Consider the following 23470-nt stretch of genomic DNA (forward strand, 5'->3'; position numbering starts at 1 on the left):
AATAGAGCTTTATTTCCACGGTTCCTGATCTTCGGAATGTATACACATAATTTCGAAAATTCAAGTCTGAAAACTGGATGTTTAATTGATAATGAGTTAATTTCTAGGTTATGTAATGAGAAAATTTACTGAATAAGTCGTTACATATTCAAAGCAGTAATAAATCAAAAAAATGTTGAGGCGGGACCCATACAGAGTTCATCGCGTGGAGTAATTCTAGCACTTCTCACCTGACCGCTGACAACTTTCAGGAATGAATTAAGGAATGCAATTCAATTAAAGAATGCACGACAAACGTCTTTTTTCACTGTTCTACTTTTTTAAAATTTGCATACAACGTAAGCAAAAACTCCTCCTTGACCTAATTCATGATTTTGAACTTGTCGCAACATTGTTGCATAAAGCTAAGTAAAAAAGGAAAAGTTCTCCAGAGCAACATCTTTTCCATTTAAGCCAAACAAGCACAAATTCGGAATTTCTTGCACCCAAAAAAACTTTGGAAAAGTTAGATTTGAGAACGCCAAGAGCTGGAACAGTTTAAGGAGATTTAAGAGTCGTTCTCTAAACAAAATTACTTTTTTAATGTTGCATTCTGTGTTAGTCATTATTTCCTCTTATATATTATACAAACAAATTATTTGTGGCAGCATTCAGTTACTAGAAATATACAAAATCGCTCTAGTTTTTGTTTACGATTCTGAGGAAGTGGTGATGGTGTTGTTCACACTTTTTGAATAATACCTCTGGCTTATCTGCAGATTGGGGAAGCAGGATTGTACGACAGCTTCAATATCTTAATTGAATCCTGGAACTATCTTTTCAGGATAGTGAGATAACCCGCTTATGACTAGTCATATTTCCGTTGTTCATCTTGTATGTGTACGGTTTAAAGGCATCACCCCAAGAATCTGAGGTGGTGCAGATTTCAGGTGATTTATCCTTATAAGGGATAGTATATTGTGGAGAGGAGGGTGATTCCGTCTATTTCTTCCTAATTGCCTTAAAAAACGGCCTGGAAGATGCGGCGCCGCACAAGACTGGCGCGCTCCAGTCGAACTCCTTGTAGAAAATAGTGCGCCAGAACGCTCGAAGCCGTATCTTTCGGGCCGTTTTTTACGGCAATTAGTAAGAAATGGACGGAATCACCCTCCTCTCCATAATCTACGATCCCGTATACGAAGACTCCACCGGAAATCCGTACCACCTCAGATTCGTGGAATGATGCCTTTAATGCAGCTTTTCTTCCGCACATTAACACTTTCTCGTTCGTTGGTTCACGTTTCTCATCGCTCAAGGACATACCACAATTTGTTTCGTTAGAGGTTGGCCGCATTCAAACATGGCTCACACCACAAACATCACCGTTCCTCTCTACTCGGTGTACATCGTGTTGGCCGCAATGCTGTCAGCTGTAGTAATGGTAGCTGCTGTCTTCTACAAGTGAGTACGGTCGTTAAACTCCACAAATCCAGAGTTCTATGACAAAAATTCTTGCAGATCTCGCAAGCCGGTCGACCTGGACCAATTAGACTGCGAGCAACAGGCAAAGCTGTTCAGGTGAGGGAGTTTGCTCAGGGTTTCCTGAAATCCAGAGATGCTCTCACCACTTTTAAATGTGAACGAACAAAGTTTCCGAACTTCCACAATATTAAACTCTTTTTGTCACTATTTTTATTTGTTGTTACGTTATTGTAATTTTATTTTTATTTATTATCCATTATATTTTGGTACTTTATCATTTACTATTATTTTTGTTTTTGTTTTTTTTGGGAAAGCGTGCTTTCAGCAGCAACGTACGCCAAATGTGTTTATCAACTTGAAAGTGCTTATATGAAACTCCAAAAGATATAGAGATATCGAATGAACGAGAAAAAATAATAATTTTGAAATGTCCATGTCTGAATTCTACAGTTTTTTTCTTTAACTTTTGATCGGTTGTGTTCACAAATTTCTATAGTTGGTCTCGGTGTAGTCTATTTGTTTACTTATATCGTTCTATTTATTTATCCAAAAGGCTGAACATCTCCCTGATCAGTTACGAATTTTAGACAAAACCTGAGGTAGATGCTCCCTTGCTCTTTGCCCTCCTTACGTACATTTTATGGACACACCCTGTAAAGAAGTGGTTTTTAAGCAGTCGTCAAAAAACTCCTAAGGGAAGACTGTGCTTACAATAATGTTTCTAGATAAGTCTCTCTTGTCAACAAAACACTCAGCACTGTGAATCTTGTGAACAGTTTTCGAGGTAAAAGAAACTAAGGATTTATCCAATGCCCACGTTAGAAAAAAATCACTAATAATTAGGAACCATTTGGGAAGAAAACGAATGAAACCAAAACGCTATTCAGGAAAACATAGTTGAAGCTTTAAAAAATGCAACAAACAGCAAAAACAAAAAAGAAAAAGAAATTTATGGCCATCGTAACACTTCATGGCAGTAAAAGTAGGGGGTCGGTTAAAATAACTACTTAGCTGTTGTAGAGAATCAGATGGGACCACTAGGAAGAAGTTGATTTGTTCCACTGAACATCATCTGACCATCATTTATTATTTATCATATACAACATTTATAAGGCAGTGTTTTAGTAAAATTCTGCATGCGATTTCCCAGTAACAACTCAGTCTGAACATCTTGAAATTACACAGAAAAATGAGTTAAAGGTTTTCGGGGTTTTACGTCTTGAAGTGTCTAAAAATGTCCAAAAACGTTCAAGTCCAAAAATAACTCAATTGTGCGCTCTCAGCAGGGCCTGAAGTATTTTTAATAGTGGCGCTAGTATTTTTTTGTTCCTGATTTTTTTTCTAGCTGACAGCAAGAAAAAATAGGTAACTGCCACCACTCCAATACTTTAAACTGCAGGTACTCTTTAGAACGTGAAGCTCTTATGATTGGAAGGTAGGGCCTGCGGATCAAAAGCTGTCACGAAAACGTGCAGAATACTTTTGATTCAATGTCTTTCTTCTTAGGTAGAAGTTCACAAGTGAAGTAGAGGAAATTATTTGCCTAAACTACGCGAATTGAACAAAAATCAATTGATTCGTCAAAATCACATAGGTTCAGAAGCCTCCAAGATATGAACAATTGGAAAACTCAGATGTGTGTCCATGTTCTGCATCAACCATTCTCGCACATGCATCCCTTTCTCTCTCTGTAGCGGTCATTTTTTTCTAAGAGATGGAGAGTGAGACGGGCTTGCGCACTCAAAATGATTGAAAATATTTTAAAATAACAAAACTAAAGTAGAAAAACAGAGCAAAAAAATAAATGAAGATATTTCTATTTACGCAAGAGTTGTGCACTGCAACCCTCTTGAAACCGAACAAGCTCAGGAACTGAACATGAGTTTGATTAGTTTCAACCTTATTAGATACCAGTCTGAATGTCCGGCTAAAGCCGGACTTCAGACTTTCGGCGGTTTTAGCTTCGCTCCCCTCCACTGATCAATGAAAGTTGATAGTAATGGTGTTTTCTGTAAAATTAGATTTATGTTTTTTTTAACAACGCTTTCCTTCTCTGGTTTATATTATAAATTACGGATTAAAGATTACGGAGTTTTCCTTCTAAACGCGTCAATTCTACATTTGGAGAATATTCGACCATCAGCTACAAACACTCCTTCGATGCCAGAATAATATAGATACAATTTGAAAGCATTACTCAAAGTATGGGTATTCCTCCTAATTTCCCCTGATAGTTGCCACAGAATGATGTTCTAACATAAAATGACGTGAAAAACATCATCCTGCAGATAAAGATAACGTTCCACGTCAGATCACATAAACATCTTGCTTCTGTTTAAGCAACCGTTTCATGCGTGTTTCCACTTTCTGAGAACGGCATGCTACAAACTTGAGGCGAACAAAGAAGGAAATGGACACGTGGAGGAGTCATAGGGGTGTAAAGCAAGCGCCCAGTGGTCAGTGGTCGTCCAGTATCTGGCGCCGGCACATCAATCCGACGCAGTTGGACCCGTCGCACCCCTTCCATGAGTATCTGGCGCCGGTGGACCTGTCGCACCCCTTTCTATCGGTATCTGGCGCCGGCGCACCAACCCGACATCGGTGGACCCGGCGCACCCACTTCTATCGGTATCTGGCGCGGGAGCGCCAGTCCGACGCCGGTGGACCCGGCGCACCCACTTCTATCGGTATCTGGCGCGGGAGCGCCAGTCCGACGCCGGTGGGCCCGTTGCACCCGCTTCTATAAGTATCTGGCGCCAGCGCACCAACCCGTCGTCGGTGGACCCGTCGCACCCCCTTTTTTGAATTTCGTGAGTCACACACACACACACACACACACACACACACACACACACACACACACACACACACACACACACACACACACACACACACACACACACACACACACACACACACACACACACACACACACACACACACACACACACACACACACACACACACACACACACACACACACACACACACACACACACACACACACACACACACACACACACACACGCACACGCACACACACACACACACACACACACACACACACACACACACACACACACACACACACACACACACGCACGCACGCACGCACGCACGCACGTGACAGAGTAAGCCCGTTATTATATAGTCATGATTGTTGGATCTACCTATTCAAAATCACCTAACAGGATATTAGTCTATTTTTAAAGTCTCAGGCACTTTAGAAACAGTTTTATAAAACTTATCAGATTTTTAATGGCTACCAGGAACTTTAACACATAGCAAATTAAGTGCTACGTTTCTTCTTCGCGGTTTCTGTAACGCATGGAATTTAAGATTTCCGGATCAAAATAGTTATCACTAGAAAAATATCGTTGCTTCTTTTCCGATTGGCGTTTTTTGGTTTCAGAAGTAGATAAAATGTTAACTCTAAGTCCCGAGTGTTGATGTTGATGTCACTTGTGAAGTAACTAACGACGAACTTTATTTATAAGGGGTTTGATTTTGTAGAAACGACTGGCTTACTGGCTGGACATGGTTGGAGACTGATTTACTAAAAATTCAGTTTTTTTTTATCGACTTTGATCAATGTTGTGGATAAGAACAACCCTATGCTATGTAGACAAGGATAATGAGATCGTAAATAATCAATAATCAGGAAAAAAATTATTTTCAGCTTAATATACATGAGAAAGTTAGAGAGGTGAAGAAAAATTAGCTCGAAGCGGTAGGAAACAAGAGATTCTTTCTCTTTAATGTAATGTATAAATAATGAATGATTACGAAAATAACTTTGGTGAAGGAAAGAAATCAAAAACATAAGAACACATTGTGACAATGTGGAATTGTAACGTTAACATGTGATATTTGATATCAACAGCTGATTAGGAAATCAAACGTTCAACGTAACTCTTTAGCCCACACATGCTCGCTCCGCAGCTAATTTTCGACACGAATCCTCGACCTGTGCAGCCTCAATCTCTGAAACAGAAGCTATCACCATGGAAAAGTTCGGTAAGAAGAATTGCTTGCTTCTTCTTCTGTGTTGATGATGATTCCTGTTGATTTCCAGTCTCAGCAGATCATTGACTCTCTGAAACCCGAGTGCGTGGCGGAATATCGAGGCAAGCTGAACTTCTCTATCGCTTTTGAGAAAGAGATCAGCACTCTGCATGTCCATCTTCTGGAAGCCGTCGACCTTCCTGTGAAGGACATTACAGGTAAGCTGAATGTGCCGGTCCGTGCCGCTTTCTAGACCAATGGAGGAAGCTTCGAATGAATTTTACAGTAGTATACACTAAAAGCTTGTTTGTGTTTGCTACTTACTACTAGGTAAGCAATAACGGTTTGATAGTCTATGTTTTACACTATGCGTATTTACCGTACGTCTGCGGAAGTAGCAAACCTCGTGAAAAGATTTGAAATTTTGCAAATATACTGGCTATTCATAAAGAACGATTTTTACAAAATGTTAAATGTCGTCAAGAAAGATTGGTTTCTACAGATACACGGACGAAAATTATAAATAAGAAGAAATTATAACTTCTGGGAAAGTGGGCAACCCTATCCAGAAATGCACAATCATCTACGTAAGACAAACCAAGTGTTGGAGTTGTTTCTGAACGGATAGTCGGGATGCGTTTTTTCTAAAAATGTGAGCGCAATCCATCTTTCAAAAAACCAGTTGGAATGGGACCAAAAAAAAGAGCAAAATAGCAAAAAAAACATAGGTGAACTTTTGGCGGATTTGAGTGCAGTACTGTTTGGTAACGACTCAGCAGGTCGACACAATCCAGAGCCAGCGAGGTTTTTGATACATCGAAGTGCATAAAGTGATATAACGTGGATAAAATTTTTTTAGTTTTTTAAAAACACTGTCCTGTAAAATTTGATTGTTGGTCACCACAAACCATTGCAGAGGCTGCATGTGCATTTATAGACTTTCACTATCCTCAATTGAGGTAGAAAATGTTTGTACGTTCCGGAATGGTTGATTCCTCGCTTCACCGTTCACTCTTAATAATAACAAGATCTTTTCGGAAAGTTCGCTCTCCTTTACAAAATTTATAAATATATAAACATATAAAATATAATGTAATGAACAAAATATGTAGAATAGCATTAGTATAAATTTGATATTAAGGCTTTTTTTACAGTATACTAAGGCTAAGAATACAGCTCGACATGGTTACTTCTAAGTCACATTCTGAGACGGTATTGTGTGTTTAACGATGTGAATCGTATGCTTTGATCCACGAGTCAGTTTTCATTTATTATTGAAGTAACGACTGCGATAAAAATTTTATTTAATCCCTTCAATTAATACACATCTGATTTTATGATGGAATAACGCAAACGTAAAATTTATTGTAACTTATATCGACTCATATATGACTCATATCTTAGCAATAGGATTTATTTCATATTAAAGGCATCACCTCAGGAATCTGTGGTGGTACGGATTTCAGGTGGAGTATTCGTATACGGGATGGAAGACTATGGAGAGGGGGTGATTCCGTCCATTTCTTCCTAATTGGCGTAGAAACGGCCCGAAAGATGTGGCGTGTGCGCAAGACTGGCGCGCTACAATCGAACTCGTTGTAGAAAATAGCGCGCAGGAATGCCTTCCGGGCCGTTTTTACGGCAATTAGGAAGGAATGGATGAAATCACCCTTGCCTGCATAATCTACTATCCCGTACACCAATACTCCACCTAAAATCCGCACCACCTCAGATTACTGGTGTGATGCCATTAATCTAAGTTAAAGGCAGCATACCACGAATCTGAGGTGGTGCAGATTTCAGGTGGAGTATTCGTATACGGGATGGGAGACTACGGAGAGTGAGGTGATTCCGTCCATTTCTTGCTAATTGCCGTAAAAAAACGGCCCGGAAGATGCGGCGCAGCACAAGACTGGCGCGCTCCAATCGAACCTCTTGTACAAAATGGTGCGCCAAAACGAATGAAGCCGTATCTTCCGGGTCGTTTTTTTACGGCAATTAGGAAGAAGTGGACGGAATCACCCCTCCCTCCGTAGTCTCCCATCCCGTATACGAATACTCCACCTGAAATCCGTACCACCTCAGATTCGTGGGGTGATGCCTTTAAATTTATGAGTGTGGTATTACAATTGAAAGAGTTTGGTGTGCAAAAGTAACTACTATACTAATGAATTGTACGAAAATGAACGAATGTTGTTCTGCAGTTTCAAACTACAGTAGTCGATAGTACTGTCATTATACAGCTGCTATACAATTAGTACCAAAGTGTTCTAAAATTGTAGCAAATGAAGAAATTAGGTAGATTGCAGTTATTTTGGACGAATGTTTTGGAATTTTTTTCCCATTACATTTACTGAAATGAAACTTACCTGACAGGCTTTACTAATGAAGTTGAGTATCTTCGAGAGATTTCCCTGGAAAAAACCTTATTTTTATCATTTTCTGCTACTCAGCAGGAGGTTTATGGTAGACGTCTTTTCAAATCAAAAATATTCGAAGGAAATTCGTCCAGTGGCTTTTACTGGCGATTCGTTCAACCTTTCCCGTTCCTTTTTTGCTTCATTTTTTAGTCAACCATACTGCTTCTAAGGGGACCTCCAATATGTTGCGGAGATAATCTTATGAAAAATGTGGGAACTTGAACAGCGCTGATCTTTTCTCACTCTTTCCTATAAACGGAAAAGACAACTTTTGATCGGAAAGCGTAATGAGGGTTCAGCGACGCAGAAACGTCTAAGAGCGCAACACAGCGTTGTTTTTAATGAATGTTTTCGAGAATGTCATTACTTTTTCGGTTGATCGGCTTAAAACACATTAATACGATTGTTTATAGCAGCTTCCACTTCTCTCTCCAATAGTACGGAACAGCCGTCGTGGGGTGTAATTGTAAACGATAACCTCAAAACAAAACAAACACAGAAACTCATTCCGTAACCCATTGGTAGTATTTTCTATTTACAGGCAGCTCGGATCCATACGTACGAGTTTTCCTGTTGGAGGAACCATCAAAAAGTGAACGGACCAAAGTGCATCGAAGAAATCTCAATCCGAAGTTCCACCAAACTCTCTCTTTTCCAGGTTTTTTCCTTTCTTTTTTTCTATAAATGTACTACAAAGCCGGGTGTAAAGAAGTCACTTATTCGAAACTGTTCCTGACCAATCAATCGTCCCATTGATGAGGGTCGACAAACTGGTATCAGTCTGAAGGAATAAGGACACTGACTTGAAAAGGCACTACTCCGCAACATATTAGATCAAATCCACGTTCACAAAACTTGAACGATTTGCTCGTGACAGTTACGGGATTCCAAATTGAGATTTAGCACGCGAAGCGTGCTCAAAATTGATCTCAAAATTGACCAATTTGTAATAAATTTTATTCTTTGGTAGCGCTGCAGTGCAAGAACAAAAGGGATTACACAGTTTTTGACTGATTCTTCAATACCTAGGAAAATATCTTTACGCTCATTATTTTTGGGGATTTATAGAGTAACAACGTCGCATTTATCCAACATCGGCATTGCCTTTCACCAGGACCACTTCCGCTTGATTCACTACCGCATTGCAAAACACTTTGGACATCCTTCTGAACAAAATTTATATTTGCTTGTATTTAATGGTGGGCTGGTGTGGAGAACTCGGCTAGAGGTCCGCTAGAGCCGCACGGTCGACAGTTCGAAACAAACTTAGTGTAAAGTAGGCCTTCCATTCCTTCGGGGTCTATAAATTGGTACCACACTTGTCTGGGATGATACAAATACTGATTTGATCATCGGCTAGCCCCGCAAGTTACTGTATTGGCTTCACATGCGTTCCGAAACCACAACGATTACGAACTCCAGTAAAACGCGTTTGTGAATAAATCGTGCAAATGCAAAATAGATGTTGCTGAAATATCGCACATGCATTTAAATCCAGAAAGTTTTCTGTGTTGTTAATCAAGCTATGTGTTGTTGGCTTAGATCTGACCCGTAATTTTATCTTCTGTAGAACGAGTACGGTATCTTCTGAACAGTAATCTGTAATCATACCTTAAGTGTTTCCCACATATTTCCGTTTATCTCTATATTATCGTTTAGTAGTTTGAGGATAATTCCAGCTTTTGTTTAATATAAGCTCTCGGCCGTATCCTTTTCATTTTCTAGGAGACCTTCCGCTGTGACCTACATGCACACTAAACTGTCGTCGTTAGCTTTGCGCAGACTCTGTCAACTTGAGTTTCAGAAGCCCTCATAGACTTTCTCATCAAGAGACAAGAGCCCTCGATCAGATTTTAGAAGAAATATGTCATTCGAATGTTATTTGATCTTCATCTTCTTAGGAAAGAGGTGACATTCAGAAATGAGCTGGAACCCGTCCGTAGTGTTGTGTTTCCTAGATCAGCGCTCCCACCCACTAATTACTATGATATTTATTTATTTGCTCAAAAACACTTATAGTGTGCCATAAAACAACAACAAAAACAAAAAGAGGGAAGAACAGAATTTGCTAGGATTTTGTTTAAAGGCATCAGCCCACGAATCTGGAGTGGTACTGAATTCCGGTGGAGTATTCGTATACGGGATCGTAGATTAAGGGGAGGGGGTGATTCCGTCCACTTTTTCCTAATTGCCGTAAAAAAACGGCCCGGAAGATACGGCTTCGAGCGATCCGGCGCGCTATTTTCTACAAAGCGTTCGACTGGAGCGCGCCAGCCTTGTGTACGCACCGCATATTCCAGACCGTTTTGTTACGGCAATTAGGAAGAAATGGACGGAATCACCCCCCTCTTCATAATCTACCATCCCGTACAAAAATACTCCACCTGAAATCCGTACCACCTCAGATTCGTGGGGTGATGCCTTCAAATTTCAAACAGCAAAGTTGGCCCTCTTTTGCGTGCTGCGTAGTGGGTCGACAGGTCATTCTTCCGCTTCAGAAGGTGAGAAATCCTCAAGCATAGTCCATTCCCCAAGCTTAGAACGCTACAGTAGAACAATGGTTACTAGCGTTTCTGGTGATCAACAGAACACATTGACATTAACACGAAACGGGCGAGTCTGTCAGCGCCCCTAGGCGGACGGGTGATGGGACTTCAAACAAGAGGCCTCAACATCCGTCATTTACGCTGAAAAATCATGGAAAGTATTAGTTTTGTAAGGAGGTGCTGTGGCAGTTCTAATCTGGGCACCATACTGCATAACGTATGCAAGCGGTATGCACGGTGGCAATCCGAACCTTGAGGATAAAGAGCCTTTTGTCGGAGTGCGTGATCATCCACCTGTTTTTGACACCGCTATATCTTAGAAAAGATTGTAAAATGAAGAGAACGCAGGGCAGTCCTTATGAAATGTGACGCAAAAAACTACTCATGACTTTGTACCGATTAATCCAAATAAGATTTTTTTTTGGTTTCAATAGTCATAAAATTCTACGTGAGTTCTCACACGTTACATACAGAATGACCGTCTTTAGCCTCAATAGAAGCATCCAATTTCTTCCGGGAATTTTTGAGGATGCACGCGATCAGTTCCCCATGCCTCATCGAGAGCTCCTTTTAGCGAATCCAGTGACTCATGCTTAAAAGGACAGACTTTTTGCTGTAGAATCGACCAGAGAGCAAAATCAAAAGATTGAAATCGGGGGGAATTTCACGGCCAAACACCTTCGTCCAGAAATCCGGAAGGTTGGCAAGTGTCTTCTTTGCACCGACGAAACATTTCCCAGGAAGATCCAGTCATTGTCTTCATCAGTTCCTTTCGCTCAACGACTCACCGCATCTTTGGATTTTCCATGGACTGTCATGATTTATGTGGACCACGCTATATACTAAAAATACTCTTAGGGGGCATGAGCGTTCTGTGTCTGACCAACACAAATTCGCAATTTCCGAGTATAAACTGAAATTTCTGTTGAAGAAGATCGTTGTCAGCATATTCAAAGCAGATCTGAATTAACCACAGCAGCAGCAATTACGCTGTGTGAGATACATACAACCTTCTTTTTCCTCTAGAGACTCATCCCGCATAGTATTAACAAAGTAAGCGAAGGAACGTTGGTGTGTGAGGTTTTGTATGTGTATCTGCTTCCAAAGTTAAGTATTTCACGTTCTGAAGTTGCACACAAGACGGATGTAGATCAGATGTAAAAGAAATATCTGAGGTTCTTAAGAAGATTTGCGCCAACAGAAAATTTATATATATTCCCCTTCTGTACATAGTTGAAGTCGAAGTTTTCACCTACATATAAAACTTCCTGATTTTACTTACGGAGCTCCTTTGCTCACAGATTTTGAAGCCGGGAAGTCAGTGCTTAGCAACTTTTTTTTTATGTTGATGAGAACCAAAATATTTTCAAGATGCAAAGGTACTGATTTTTTCTTACTTTCTAGCGTTTAGAGTTTCACACTGGTCTTAGGTGGAACGTCTTCTTTCTCATAATAATGTAAAGTTAGCAAAATATGAGTGAGACTAAACTTTTTCGAAACTAACAACATTTCTATTGTATTTGCATCGAAAGAAAAACAAAAGCAAAAATGAACAAAGCTAAGGAGGCATTGTTCACGTCTTTTGAGAACGTGAAGGCAGCAAATCGTAGAATAGGAAACTTTCGTCGTGTAAATTGGATCTTCTCATCGTTGCATACTAGCCATTTCTTTGTAAACAAGCCATCTTCTGCATCATTTCTGCTCTCGCGATGCAGCAGCCGCCCTGCTCCTATTGATACGTAGGAGACTCAGGCACGCAGTACTCTTGAATTTTATTGCTACAAAATCCCCATTCTCTAAAACATTCTCTAACCTACTACACACCTTCATCGGTAAAGCTATGCACTGGGACCCAATTAATCGAAGCACTTGCCGAAAGGTTCAATATGCATCAGTAAGTGATACAATTAAGTAGGAATCTGTCAGAAGATATCCTGACGGTGACAGCCTCCATTTTATGAGAGCATTGAAGTCAAGATACTCCCATGCACGGCTCTCCTTGTTTTTCAGTTCATGCTTCTTCAGAGTACCTCGCAATGGATCACTTTAGAGATAAATGTTCCACGACTATAAATTTAAATACAGTGCAATTTGAGTTTGAATACAATTTGAAGGAGAGCAAAACGGGATGAACTTGCATACAAATTGAAAACTCTTTCTTAATCAAAAGTTAAAATGAGGTGACTTTTCTGAAATTATGGATAAAACCCTTCTCGCTTCTATAAGGTTTGAGCGGCGGTTCGACCAAACTTGAACTCGTAACAGTAGATTTGACGAAAATTGTGAAAATAAAAATCAAATTGTTTTGGAGAAATCTAATTGAATTTAATTTTTGTGTATATTTTTAGAAAGGGCATAAATTAAGCTTCTCAACAATGCATGAAACTTCGTATAAAATTCCTACTTTATTGCTATAAAATAGTGTTGAAGCTAATAGAACAGGAACCTTCATTTCTTTTGCAACTTCCTAATTCTTCTCTTCCTTACTTAGAGATATGTAGACTTCACCAGTATTTCGGTAGCTGTTTATTTAGGTGAGGGGAATTTTGAATAGCTAAGTACGTATTGGAAGCGACTCGGCATATTAATATGCATCAAATCAAAGAAAAAAACAAGCATATAAAGTGAGAAGACAGAAGAAGTACCACAGAGGTGAAGGCTTTCCATTATGCGCTCAGCACTACAGTACTAATTACAAAGAACTCATCGTGATAATCTTGAATCTTATTCGACTTTTTGAAGCCGTCAATGAAATGGCGTTTTCGAAAAATAATCTTTTGCAAAATCCATGATTCATTGAAGTAATGGTCTAATACTTCCATATTCTAAATGTGTCACAATGAGGAATGGGAGTTAAGCATGCGATGAGTCGAATGATATGGAGGGAAGTCTTGAAAGACATCAGCGCAATGAAATAAACATTGCAGTTAAGTGGCCCATTTGAAAGTCATGCCGGCTTCTGCAAGCATGTTGTATTTTTAAAGAACAACGCTCTTTTCATTCTATGTTTCCCCGCCCTCATATTCTCTCTCCTCGCTGCTCAAGAGGAAAAAAAAACCTCCGCGGAGGACCACAAAAGAATTCATTCACAGCAAATTCAACCTATAGGTTTTGCATGAGGTTTTCCCCACTGAACACGCACTTGCGGTTAATCCGAACATTTTTCCAAATGTACATTACCATAAATCGTGGACACGGTGCATTTCTAACAAATCAATGTTTTTCTATGTGTTTCACCGATCTGCTCCTGCACTAAATCATGAACCCAGGAGCACCATTCCACGTCCGTTTGGTCATCAGATAACACCGAAATTGCCCTAGTTTATCATTCTAATATGTGTGTACTTAGATGACATCCGAGAAAAAAAGTTTTCCGGCGCAGCTTTCTATGAAGCCAATCAAGTGGAACGGAACATGGCTGCGGACGAATACGTTTTTTTCTCCACCAAAAACTTTCTCTCGCGGATTTGCTGTAGTTCATTCGGTTTCAGCGGTTACATCGAGAATTGTTGTGCCAACATAACATTATCTGCTTTCGTTCGTGAAAGTTTCATTTGGATTCGCCATGCCTCATTGCTACCACCTTTACTCGCAGCAATTCTTTGGCCTTTGAACAACTAATTCCGCTCAATTACCACAAAAACGCATGATTGCATCGGATTCGTATGCCGTCTGGAATTGTGAATGTTAGAGACCTCGAGGTCTTCAGTTTTTCGACACCTTTATTTATATATCTCACTCCTAAGTTTTTTTTTTACTGGACTAAAATAGTCTCTAGTATTTGCTGTCCAACGATCATTTTCACCTCTCTGTCGATATGCATGTCTCTTTCACAGTTCAGCTTTAGAAAAATGGACCGCCTTGCTGCAGTGCATACAATGCACGGATTCCTAGAAATTCCAGTCAAGAAGAAAAGCTGCACAAAATCTAGATCGTTGTCTTTAAGCGAGCGGAGAGGGCTTGTTTCACCTGACCGGTATCCGGCAAGAGGAACGGTGTCACCGCTACCTACGAGGGCGAGTAAGTTAAGTTGAAGGCACTGTTTTTACGTACCGGCCAGAAATCTAGAAGGAATCCTTAACGAAGGTGGGATTTTATGTGGGATCTCGTTCGAGGTAGAAGAATTTACAATAAAATAAAAATAGAGAGTATTGTAAATACATGGTTTATTTCCGGACTACAAGCTGCTACTCTTAGATGTTGTTTTCTATTTTCGAAGCCAGAAATTTAATTGAGCACTCCTGTAGTTTATTGCACCTATAATTCTACCCACGTCTTCATCCAAATTACCTCTATTGGGATTTTCCACAGTTAAGAACTGTCTCTTTTGCTTCTATTTATTTATTGAGCTTACTTTTGTTCTCCGTTCTGAAGCGGTTCTATAATCCAAAAATAATGATTAATTCAAAAAAGTTCCGCTGAAGTGAAAATTCCATTTTTCTCCTGTATTTTAGTCTCGTTGCAACGGTTTGTGTACATATGAAACTTTCCCACTGCTAGTTGTTCTTTTCTTCTTCGTCCATTTTGTTTACATAAAAGTTGTATTAAAGAATGCTAACTCTAAACAACATATCTTCTCTTTCAATTAATAACATGAAACTACTGAAATAATTAAGCCATTACATTTGCACGAAAATTTCACAGCAATTTTCACAGCTTCCACCAGAGATGTTTGCTGCTCCCTCTAAGTCAACCCTACCTTACCCTTGTCTAGTGAACTTACGTCTTGTAAATTGAATCTTGTACGTTCTCGCTTTTCTCTCTCCTCCTATTTCGGACTCAAAACATTGATAATACTGATGAATATGACTGCTTGACACATGCTCCGCTTATGGAATGGTATCTGTGTCAAGCAACTTGTGGAAAATAAGTTGTGATAACTTTATGTGGAAAATTGTCGTTAAGAGCAAATTCGCTCATCGCAAATCGAATATTGATTGGATTTGCGTTCTGACAAAGGAGTCGCTCAACTTCATTTGGCTGCCAATCTTATTTCAACAGTACCTTTTCCTAAGGGAAGATTGAGAGAATAAAATTTCTGGCGCATCAATCTACTTCGAATGCGCTAATGCGTTTGACTGCAAAGTTGCAATCGTTGAGGTTTCATGAGCGCGAGTTGGGCATTACGCTGATTTCCGGGGCAGCCGATGTATCAAGTCAGTGTTTTTATCCGCTCGGACGAGACTGGTAACAATTTATCAACCTCAGAGGTACGAAAGCCTCGGTTGGTGCAAGAATGGTTTTGAACCATTGATCGATTGTGCAGTCACAGTCGCAACTCGACTGCGCTACACCTTCCTTAAAACTTCATTATTGATTCAATATCTGTAATCTGCTGCAAAAAAAAGGCAGTGGACAAGTTTTCTGCTTTAGCGTATTACTTCGGGTTTTCAAATAGGGCTTGGAAATCCTTAGGGGATGCATATCACTGTGAAATCACCTAATAGCGGACTTACCAAATGCTCAGTTTCCCTCGTCTTCCAAACCCCATATCCTTGCTCCATCCACTACTACTACTACTCTCTCATGTTAGTCATTGTCTATATCAACTATGGTTGAAAAGGATATTAGAAGTGGGTTCAAGAGAAGGAATAAGTCTTACTATTTTCATTATGTGCACTATTCTTACATTCTTCTTCTTTTTTTTGTCGAAACCAGTGCCCAAAGTTATGTGCATTGAGTTCTCACTCTATGACTTTTCTCGGATGAAAGACAACAGAGAAGAAATTACAGTATCTAGGAGCACACTGGAAGAATGACGTTTTCCTAGGAGAGATTGAAATGTTCGGATGTCATCTTACGTGTTTCCGTTGCAAGATATTAAGACGTGGTGGTACAATTCCGCTTAGGTTGTGCTACAACGCGGAACTGTCACAGCGACCTAAAACGGCGTCCAACGGTTGCCCTTCAGAAGACAAAAGAAACAGATCTGCTCTTTTTTTTCTTTTTTTTTGTAGAAAAACCTTTCAATTTTGCCATCTATCCAATTTGTTTCTAACGCTTATTTTCTCCATTGCTAGTAAGTAGAAACCCTGTATAATTAGTGAGAATATCGTGCGTTAAGTATCAGGACATAAATATCCCATACCCTAGATTAGTTATTTTAAAAATCTTAATTAAATTTGAAATAGAAACTATTCGCGTTATTAAACTTCATATACATTACTCTTTATATATTTCCAGGGCATTCGATGAAAAAACTACACGATATGACGCTTGTGATGCAGGTAATCCTTAGATGAACCGTTTATCCTGTAATTAACATTACCTTAACGAAGACAGTTTCAGTACGTAATTAGGTGCTTGATCTTTATTCCAGGTCATGGATTATGATCGATTTACCTCGGACGATCCTATTGGAGAAATTCTTCTTCCAATGAAAAGTGTGAAATTCGAGAACAGCCCAGTTTACTGGAAGCATTTACAAAGGCCGACAATTTCAAGGGTATGGCGAGAACGAAGACAAAAAAAAATTGGAAAATACAAGTATTGATTCTGACTTGTGATATTTAGGAGCAATGCGGGGAATTAATGTTGTCACTCTGTTACTTACCAGAAGTCAACAAGATTACTGTCAGTGTGATCAAGGCAAGGGATCTAAAAGCCAAAGATAAACTGGGCAGTTCTGGTGATTTTTTTTTCAATAACAATTATGTACTGGAAAAATATGAAAGTGCAGCTCAGAAATTTCAGCAAGTCACGATTGCGGCGCTGTTTACAGAAACAAGACTACGATCTAGTAGAAAAATGAGAAATTCTAGATTATCAAGTAATTTAAAGCAACGAAATAGAAACAAGCAAGTTATATTGCTAGCGAGGTTGCGCGAGAGCCTAAAAGTTGGGGAAACAAAGTTTGAGGATTAATTATGGATATGTTGCAATGCTTCCTAAGCTTAAATGTCCTAGTGTAAAAGTCTCCTAGACACGTTTACATCGAATTTAAAAAAGGATTTATTCTCCAGTTACTGTGAGTGGATTTGTACACATTCTGATCGGTAGTCAATGATAATTTTGTAGCAGTTCAAGAATCAATCTTTTAGAAAAGATTTTTTGCCAGACACTAGTAGGAAAATCACTGAAACGAAGCGAATCGAATCAAAACCCTCGGAAAAAACTTAAAAATTTTATTTTATAAGGACAAAGCAAGGGGCCAATAATGTAATTGCCATCGTTATCAACAGCATGTAGCCACTTAATGGACAAGGTCTCAATGCACTCCTCACAGAGATAATTGTCGTTAGCTAAAAAGTCGTTGAATACGTTTTTGAGGTCATCGAGGCCCTTAAAAATTCTTTTTTCACGCAGACGCTGATTCTGGGCCCGAAAAAGCTGACAGTTCAATGGGGTAAGGTTAGGGCTGTAGGGAGGTTGGGCCTGGTGCGAGCCATCCAGAAATCATCGCGTCACTGTTGCCGTGTGAGGTCTCACACTGTCGTGCAATTGCGCGACCTCGACTTCGTTTTGAGATTTTTTCGCGCGCTGCATCGGTCAGCTTTTGGAATTGCTCTATGTAGGTATGGCGTTGATTGTCCGATTATCATCACCAGCTCTCAGAAGAGAATACCCTGCGAAAAATAGAATACGAAAAAATCAAAAGTGCGAAAAAAGATAAGCAAAGACCCGATACTTTTTTTAGTCTGAAGGATTACCACGTGATTAAAACGACAAGCTTTTTCATACATCTTCTTTCATAGTCCGACGGGCGACCAGAAAGCGACCAATCAATTTATTTTCTGTCGTTTTCATAGTTGTTTGTCCTATCTCACTCATAATGAACAAATCCATAGATCCGTACGTGAAGCTGTGGTTAGTGCAACAAGGGAACAAGCTGGAAAAGCGGAAAACTACGGTGAAACCGCAAACCTTGGCTCCGCTCTTCAATGAATCGTTTGCGTTTACCGTACCGCCTAAAGAAATTCTCGATAAGGACGTGAACCTTGTCGTGACGGTAGAGCAATTCATTTTAATTCATTGAGAGCCTCATTTCTCAGTTTTTTTTTTTGCTACAGGTGATGGACTATGACCTGCTGTCAAGCAACGACGAAATTGGGCATACGATTATCGGCCCATTGGGAAGCGAGAGCGGCGCTCGCCATTGGAAAGAAGTAATTGATCATCCAGAAACACCGTTAGCACTGTGGCATCGGTTAACTCCACGATGGTAGCAAGCTATGATTCGTCTACGATTCTACTACAACTTCTTGTATGAATGATCTCATCGATCGAAACACCAATTTAATACCGGTTAGAAAAAGGCACTAGGAAGCTGTAAAGGAAACCACAACCAATCTGATAATAAATACGTTTTCCAATAGATTATTATTATGTAAATGGCAATAAAAGCGTCAGTGAAATAAAAATTTATTGTTTGTTTGATATTATATTAAAGAATTATTCTAGAGATGAACTGGACGTCGAGAAGTGATTGAATGTGTTTTTACAAATTATTGAAGAAACACTTATTGACGTGATGATCGAGTATCGACGTTGATCTTCCCATTTGTTGTGCTGTCCTCATTTACCAGTGATTTAGATTGTAACTTGACTTAACTTTGTTTCTTCACTGACCAACGGAAGAGTTAGTGGCAGCATCAACTCACAAAATTTATAGTGTTCGAATCTCTCTACAAATTGATAGAGGTTCGGGTGTGGTCCGTAACTATGTGCGTGTGCCTACGTCGTCAATTTCGCGCTGCGCTGCTTTTTACCCCCAAAACAAGAACAGCTGCTAAACATAACGATTTGTCCCTGACAAAGGAAGAAATAGGCTTGACTGGTATTGGACTAGAACGGTTGTTGCTAACTTTGAAAACATGTGAAAGCTAGAAGTTTAATATCGATAAGAAGTATTCCAAACTGAAAGTGCTGTCACCATCTCCAACTCTGAGCTTCTGAATTATTACATAATCCTAGACGTTCCCTGTCTGACTTCCTCTGAATTGCCTGGATTAATAATGAAGCCTCTGAAAGATCATGAAATGTATGACAAAACTAAAAAAAATGGAACGAATATCTTTTAAAATTTCAAAAAAAAAATCAAGAAATCGTGATGTGCTTGGTAATGCAAGCTTGTGGAAAAGAAATGGCGCGAATTGTACCATCGCGAATAGTGATCTTTTCCTACAGAAGAGAGGGACGCAGTGCACATAATTAAATTTTAATGTACATACCATTAGCACAAAAAAGAAAATAATCTAAGTCGATCTTTTTGACATATCCATCTCTATTACTCATGTATTGCGCGGGTGTAGCGCAGTCGGTGAGAGGTCCACTGTGGCCGCACGGTCGATGCTTCAAAATAGTCCTATTGCCAACCTAGCCTTTCATCCCTCCGAAGTAGTTGAATTGGTACAAGGCCCGTCTGGGAGGATGAAAACACTGACTTGATACATCGCCAGCCCACAAGTCATTGTATAGTAACGCGTTTCAAAACCTCATCGATTACGAACTGCAGCAAAACGCGTTGCCCTATCCCTAAAGGATGGCCAGAGACATTATCCTTTATCTTTATGTCAATCACTAAATTCAATGGGTAAAACGGTAAGTGTCACATTGCTCGCCCTTGCGAGTTATTCTATTCCACGATCAGTAGAGAGAGGCTAGTCGCAAGGCTAAGTGGCACGTAGAGTGGTGGCAGATAGTGGCTAAACGGCGGACCAAAGGCAGTTTTGTACCTGTCCTGAGACACAGATGGATCCAGAGAATGCCGTTTCTGCAGTCCCACAATCGATTTGTAATACCTTTGTATCCCAACGTCGATGAGGTCAAATGCCCGCAACTAATTCACTTTGAATCGATCACTAAGGTGCAAGTGAGCTGATTAGGAGTCCCCTCCAATAAATAAGGTCCATGTTACCACTCAGGAAGGTTTGCAACCTCAGCCCAAAATCCGTGAGGCACTTTTCCCCTATCATCGTGCGCTGTCCGCTTATTGTAAGCATCTCTCAGAACTAGCGTATGCGCCTGGGCTCGAATTTCTCAGCGGAACCTCCTCCAACTATCACATGCATGCTTGATGCTTCCTCAAAACACCTCAGAAGGTTCGTGACCTATCTTCTGCCCGTATGAACGTTAATCTGTAAGTTATCTTTGCCAACATGGACGCACGCCCTTTTGTCTTGCATCACACCAGCGGCGGCCACTGCAGATCCATGTCCATCGTTCCGATCAGGGCTATCTTAACATTTGACTCAGTCGTACCACTTACCACAAGATGAATCGCCATCCGAAGACATCTCTCCACCTATCACCGTCACTCTTCACCCTGTCGAAGCTTGTCAGCCATATGCTTAAGGCAATTTCGAAATCTTGGATACCTACCACATAGGCCAATAGGGACAACAATATAACCTGCGTGTAGAGCGAAGCTGTGATTTGCGCCTAGTACTAGTAGAAACCCTATCACATTCCATCCATTTCGACCACACCTTCAGTCTCAACCATCTAGTTACATGCGACATCTGCGTGGTGGTGCATCCTCGATGATTTTTATACCACTCTACGAAATATGCGTGTCTACGAGATTGTTGACGAAGCTACAATTCCGCACTAAACAGGATCGTTGTGGAGATTGTTGAAAGCCAGAGACATGGCAGTCCATCATGGAAATCATCGACGCGATAGAGCGGCTAACCACGGCATAAACGAACATCCACACCCGCCGTGCATCATCGACCAGAATATAACCGCACCATTAAGATCACTCCTGATGAGGACTCCTTTGTGGATCATCTCCAAAAATTCTACATATCGATTCCCTTCCTTAAACATTTACTTCAGGTGGCCACCGCATCGCAGCATACGACGAATTTAATATTTTGCACCAACGTCTGAATGCCATCACGCTGTTTCTTCGCGCAGTAGTTCCACTCACAGAGAAAAACCAAAGAAAACTGAGTGGACACCTCATACTTTTATATCATCTATTCTTACTCAAACCATATCCACAGCATCCGCTACCATGCCACATACCACATCAACTGCTTCCCAGCCATAGCCTTCATTATCCGCGTTGGAAACCATCTCCACTTTATCTATCCATCTCAGTACGTCAATCGCTCGAACCTCATAAAACCCATGACTAGTCATCCATCCGACCACCATCAACATCAAAAGTCACCACATAGACCAGATGCATCCGCTACCGAATATCACCGCTTCTCGTCTTCGCGTCAGTAGCCGCACGACCATGAGAACAATCCATCTGTTTCCTACGCAACGATGACTATTACACTTATTATTGTCAACGTTATACCAATTATATAGACCGCTGTATGTGATTTGCAGGTTGCCACAGTTGTTTAAGCCTCCTGTCAAGGTAGGACGTGACAACGACTTTCAACTACTCTTCGATCAAATTGTTGCCCTATCTCAGATTAATTATGAGGCCAAATACTACTATAGGAATTGAGCGCAATTCACATCATCTAATTATTAACCGCTTATACCACTTCACCGCATATGACATACCGTCTCATAGCATTTATACACCATCTTTCCATATAAGTTGAGCAATTACACTTCATCTTGCCCTATTATCACAGGGTCACTCACTGTCATCCATAATTGCTATCATCATGTTCCACTACACCAGTTGTACGACCCCCTTCCCTCCTTTAGAAACCACGGAGGAATACAAAATGCTCCTTCACGCCCTCAGCTTGACCCTTCTAGGTAGTTCTGTCAACCCTTATCAACCCTTATGTTTCAGTTGTTGAACTGAACCATTAACTTCACCTGCATCGAGCCGTTGTCCTACACTTCGTCATGAGTCACGTTGCAGTCAGTGAACGTCCTCTAATGTAAATCAGCTATGTCAAGCAAGTTAGTAGAACACCGTTCCTCTTCTATCATAGTCAACTTCGTCATGATCGGACAATACTTTTGCTCACGAGCATATAGCTGCCGTTCTGCATGATAGTTTTAAGAAAGTGTGAGCCGCCAGCTGACTCGTAGGTGATGATCTGTCGACCGTTTGGCCTTTCAAAAATTCCACATATGGCCTATCTTCGCATACTTTCCCAGCCAACGTTCCATCGCGAGAAAATCGCCGCAAGTGCTTCTTGAGCTCCAGCTGGGCAATAAGGGCGGGTTTCCAGCGTGCTGGGTCCAGTCTGTTTCGTTACCGTTTGGCATGCGTTCTCGTCCTGCGTCTAAAATTGCACTGCAGTATTTCGTATTCGTGCGTACGCCCTAAACCCCATTCATCCCACAATATCCACCGGGTGACATTCAGCGGGGCCCAAACCGCGAACCTTCAACTGCATCTCAAGACGAGCGCCACAATCCATCTGAGACCACTGTGAAGTGGCCTGCTGTAGACTGCATTCAATCTGCCTGTATTGTATGTAGTATGTTGTTAACCACTATGTTGATGTATTAAGGAAATGGATGCACTCATCATTGATCGTGTCTTACCGAAAATATTGGTCCACTTCAATTGACCACTTGGAGATAGGGTTGGGGCATGGGGATTGGGGGCAGTCCAGACTCTCGAAGACCGAACCGAGCCAGAGGGACGGGACCTAGATCGCAAGTTCGCAGAGATTCGGAGAAGCTACACCGCCATGTGGTGGCCAATCCAGCACGAGCCTCTCTGGATCCGATTATTTCTGTCTGGAAACCTTCACAAAAATTAACACATTGAAAAATTACTCAAACGAAGAAGTCGATAGTCAACCCACTTCTGCCCTCATTCTTGAAAATCTAAGGGAGAGTCTACTTGAAAATCATTTGCACATATCGTATATTGCACCGGGAGATCATCGAATCACAAATGACGAAGTAGCGTTAAGCCTGTGTTTAGCTGTCGGGGCAAGATGGATGAAGAAGCGAAAAAAGCGAATGCATAAGTGGTTGACAGAGCAAGAAAAGACTTATTTTTTCTAGTATCATTCCCCTCCAATTAGATCGTGGTTCTTTAAGAGGTCACATTGAAGAGGCGACATTGTAAGTTTCCTTGATATTCATTTTCCTTTTCAGCAAACCCTTCTCTTCAAACTTCAGCTGACTCCCTTTCGTAAATAATGGTGGTCCTGT

The 23470-nt window shown here is 40.6% G+C and overlaps 2 protein-coding genes across 3 annotated transcripts; one reads left to right on the forward strand and one right to left on the reverse strand.

Annotated features, from left to right (window-relative positions):
* Positions 1 to 1339: 1339 nt before the first annotated feature.
* RB195_017577 (uncharacterized protein) lies at positions 1340 to 18597 on the forward strand (the record flags this gene model as incomplete). The annotated part of the gene is made up of 10 exons (XM_064184632.1): positions 1340 to 1440; positions 1498 to 1557; positions 5382 to 5478; positions 5537 to 5684; positions 8428 to 8544; positions 16616 to 16659; positions 16752 to 16877; positions 16946 to 17060; positions 18220 to 18380; positions 18442 to 18597. The coding sequence occupies 10 exons, from the start codon at positions 1340 to 1342 to the stop codon at positions 18595 to 18597; spliced, it is 1125 nt and encodes a 374-aa protein (XP_064040513.1).
* Positions 18598 to 22434: 3837 nt separating this feature from the next.
* RB195_017578 (uncharacterized protein) lies at positions 22435 to 23127 on the reverse strand (the record flags this gene model as incomplete). Of its 2 annotated transcripts, XM_064184633.1 has the most annotated exons (4): positions 22435 to 22584; positions 22687 to 22768; positions 22938 to 23047; positions 23116 to 23127. In XM_064184633.1, the coding sequence occupies 4 exons, from the start codon at positions 23125 to 23127 to the stop codon at positions 22435 to 22437; spliced, it is 354 nt and encodes a 117-aa protein (XP_064040514.1). The 2 variants fall into 2 exon arrangements, with proteins under 2 accessions (XP_064040514.1, XP_064040515.1); XM_064184634.1 differs by lacking the exons at positions 22938 to 23047; positions 23116 to 23127 and having other exon boundaries at positions 22654 to 22722.
* Between the last annotated feature and the right edge of the window lie 343 nt (positions 23128 to 23470).

This window comes from Necator americanus, chromosome II, assembly GCF_031761385.1.
Source record: "Necator americanus strain Aroian chromosome II, whole genome shotgun sequence".
NCBI lineage: Eukaryota > Metazoa > Nematoda > Chromadorea > Rhabditida > Ancylostomatidae > Necator > Necator americanus.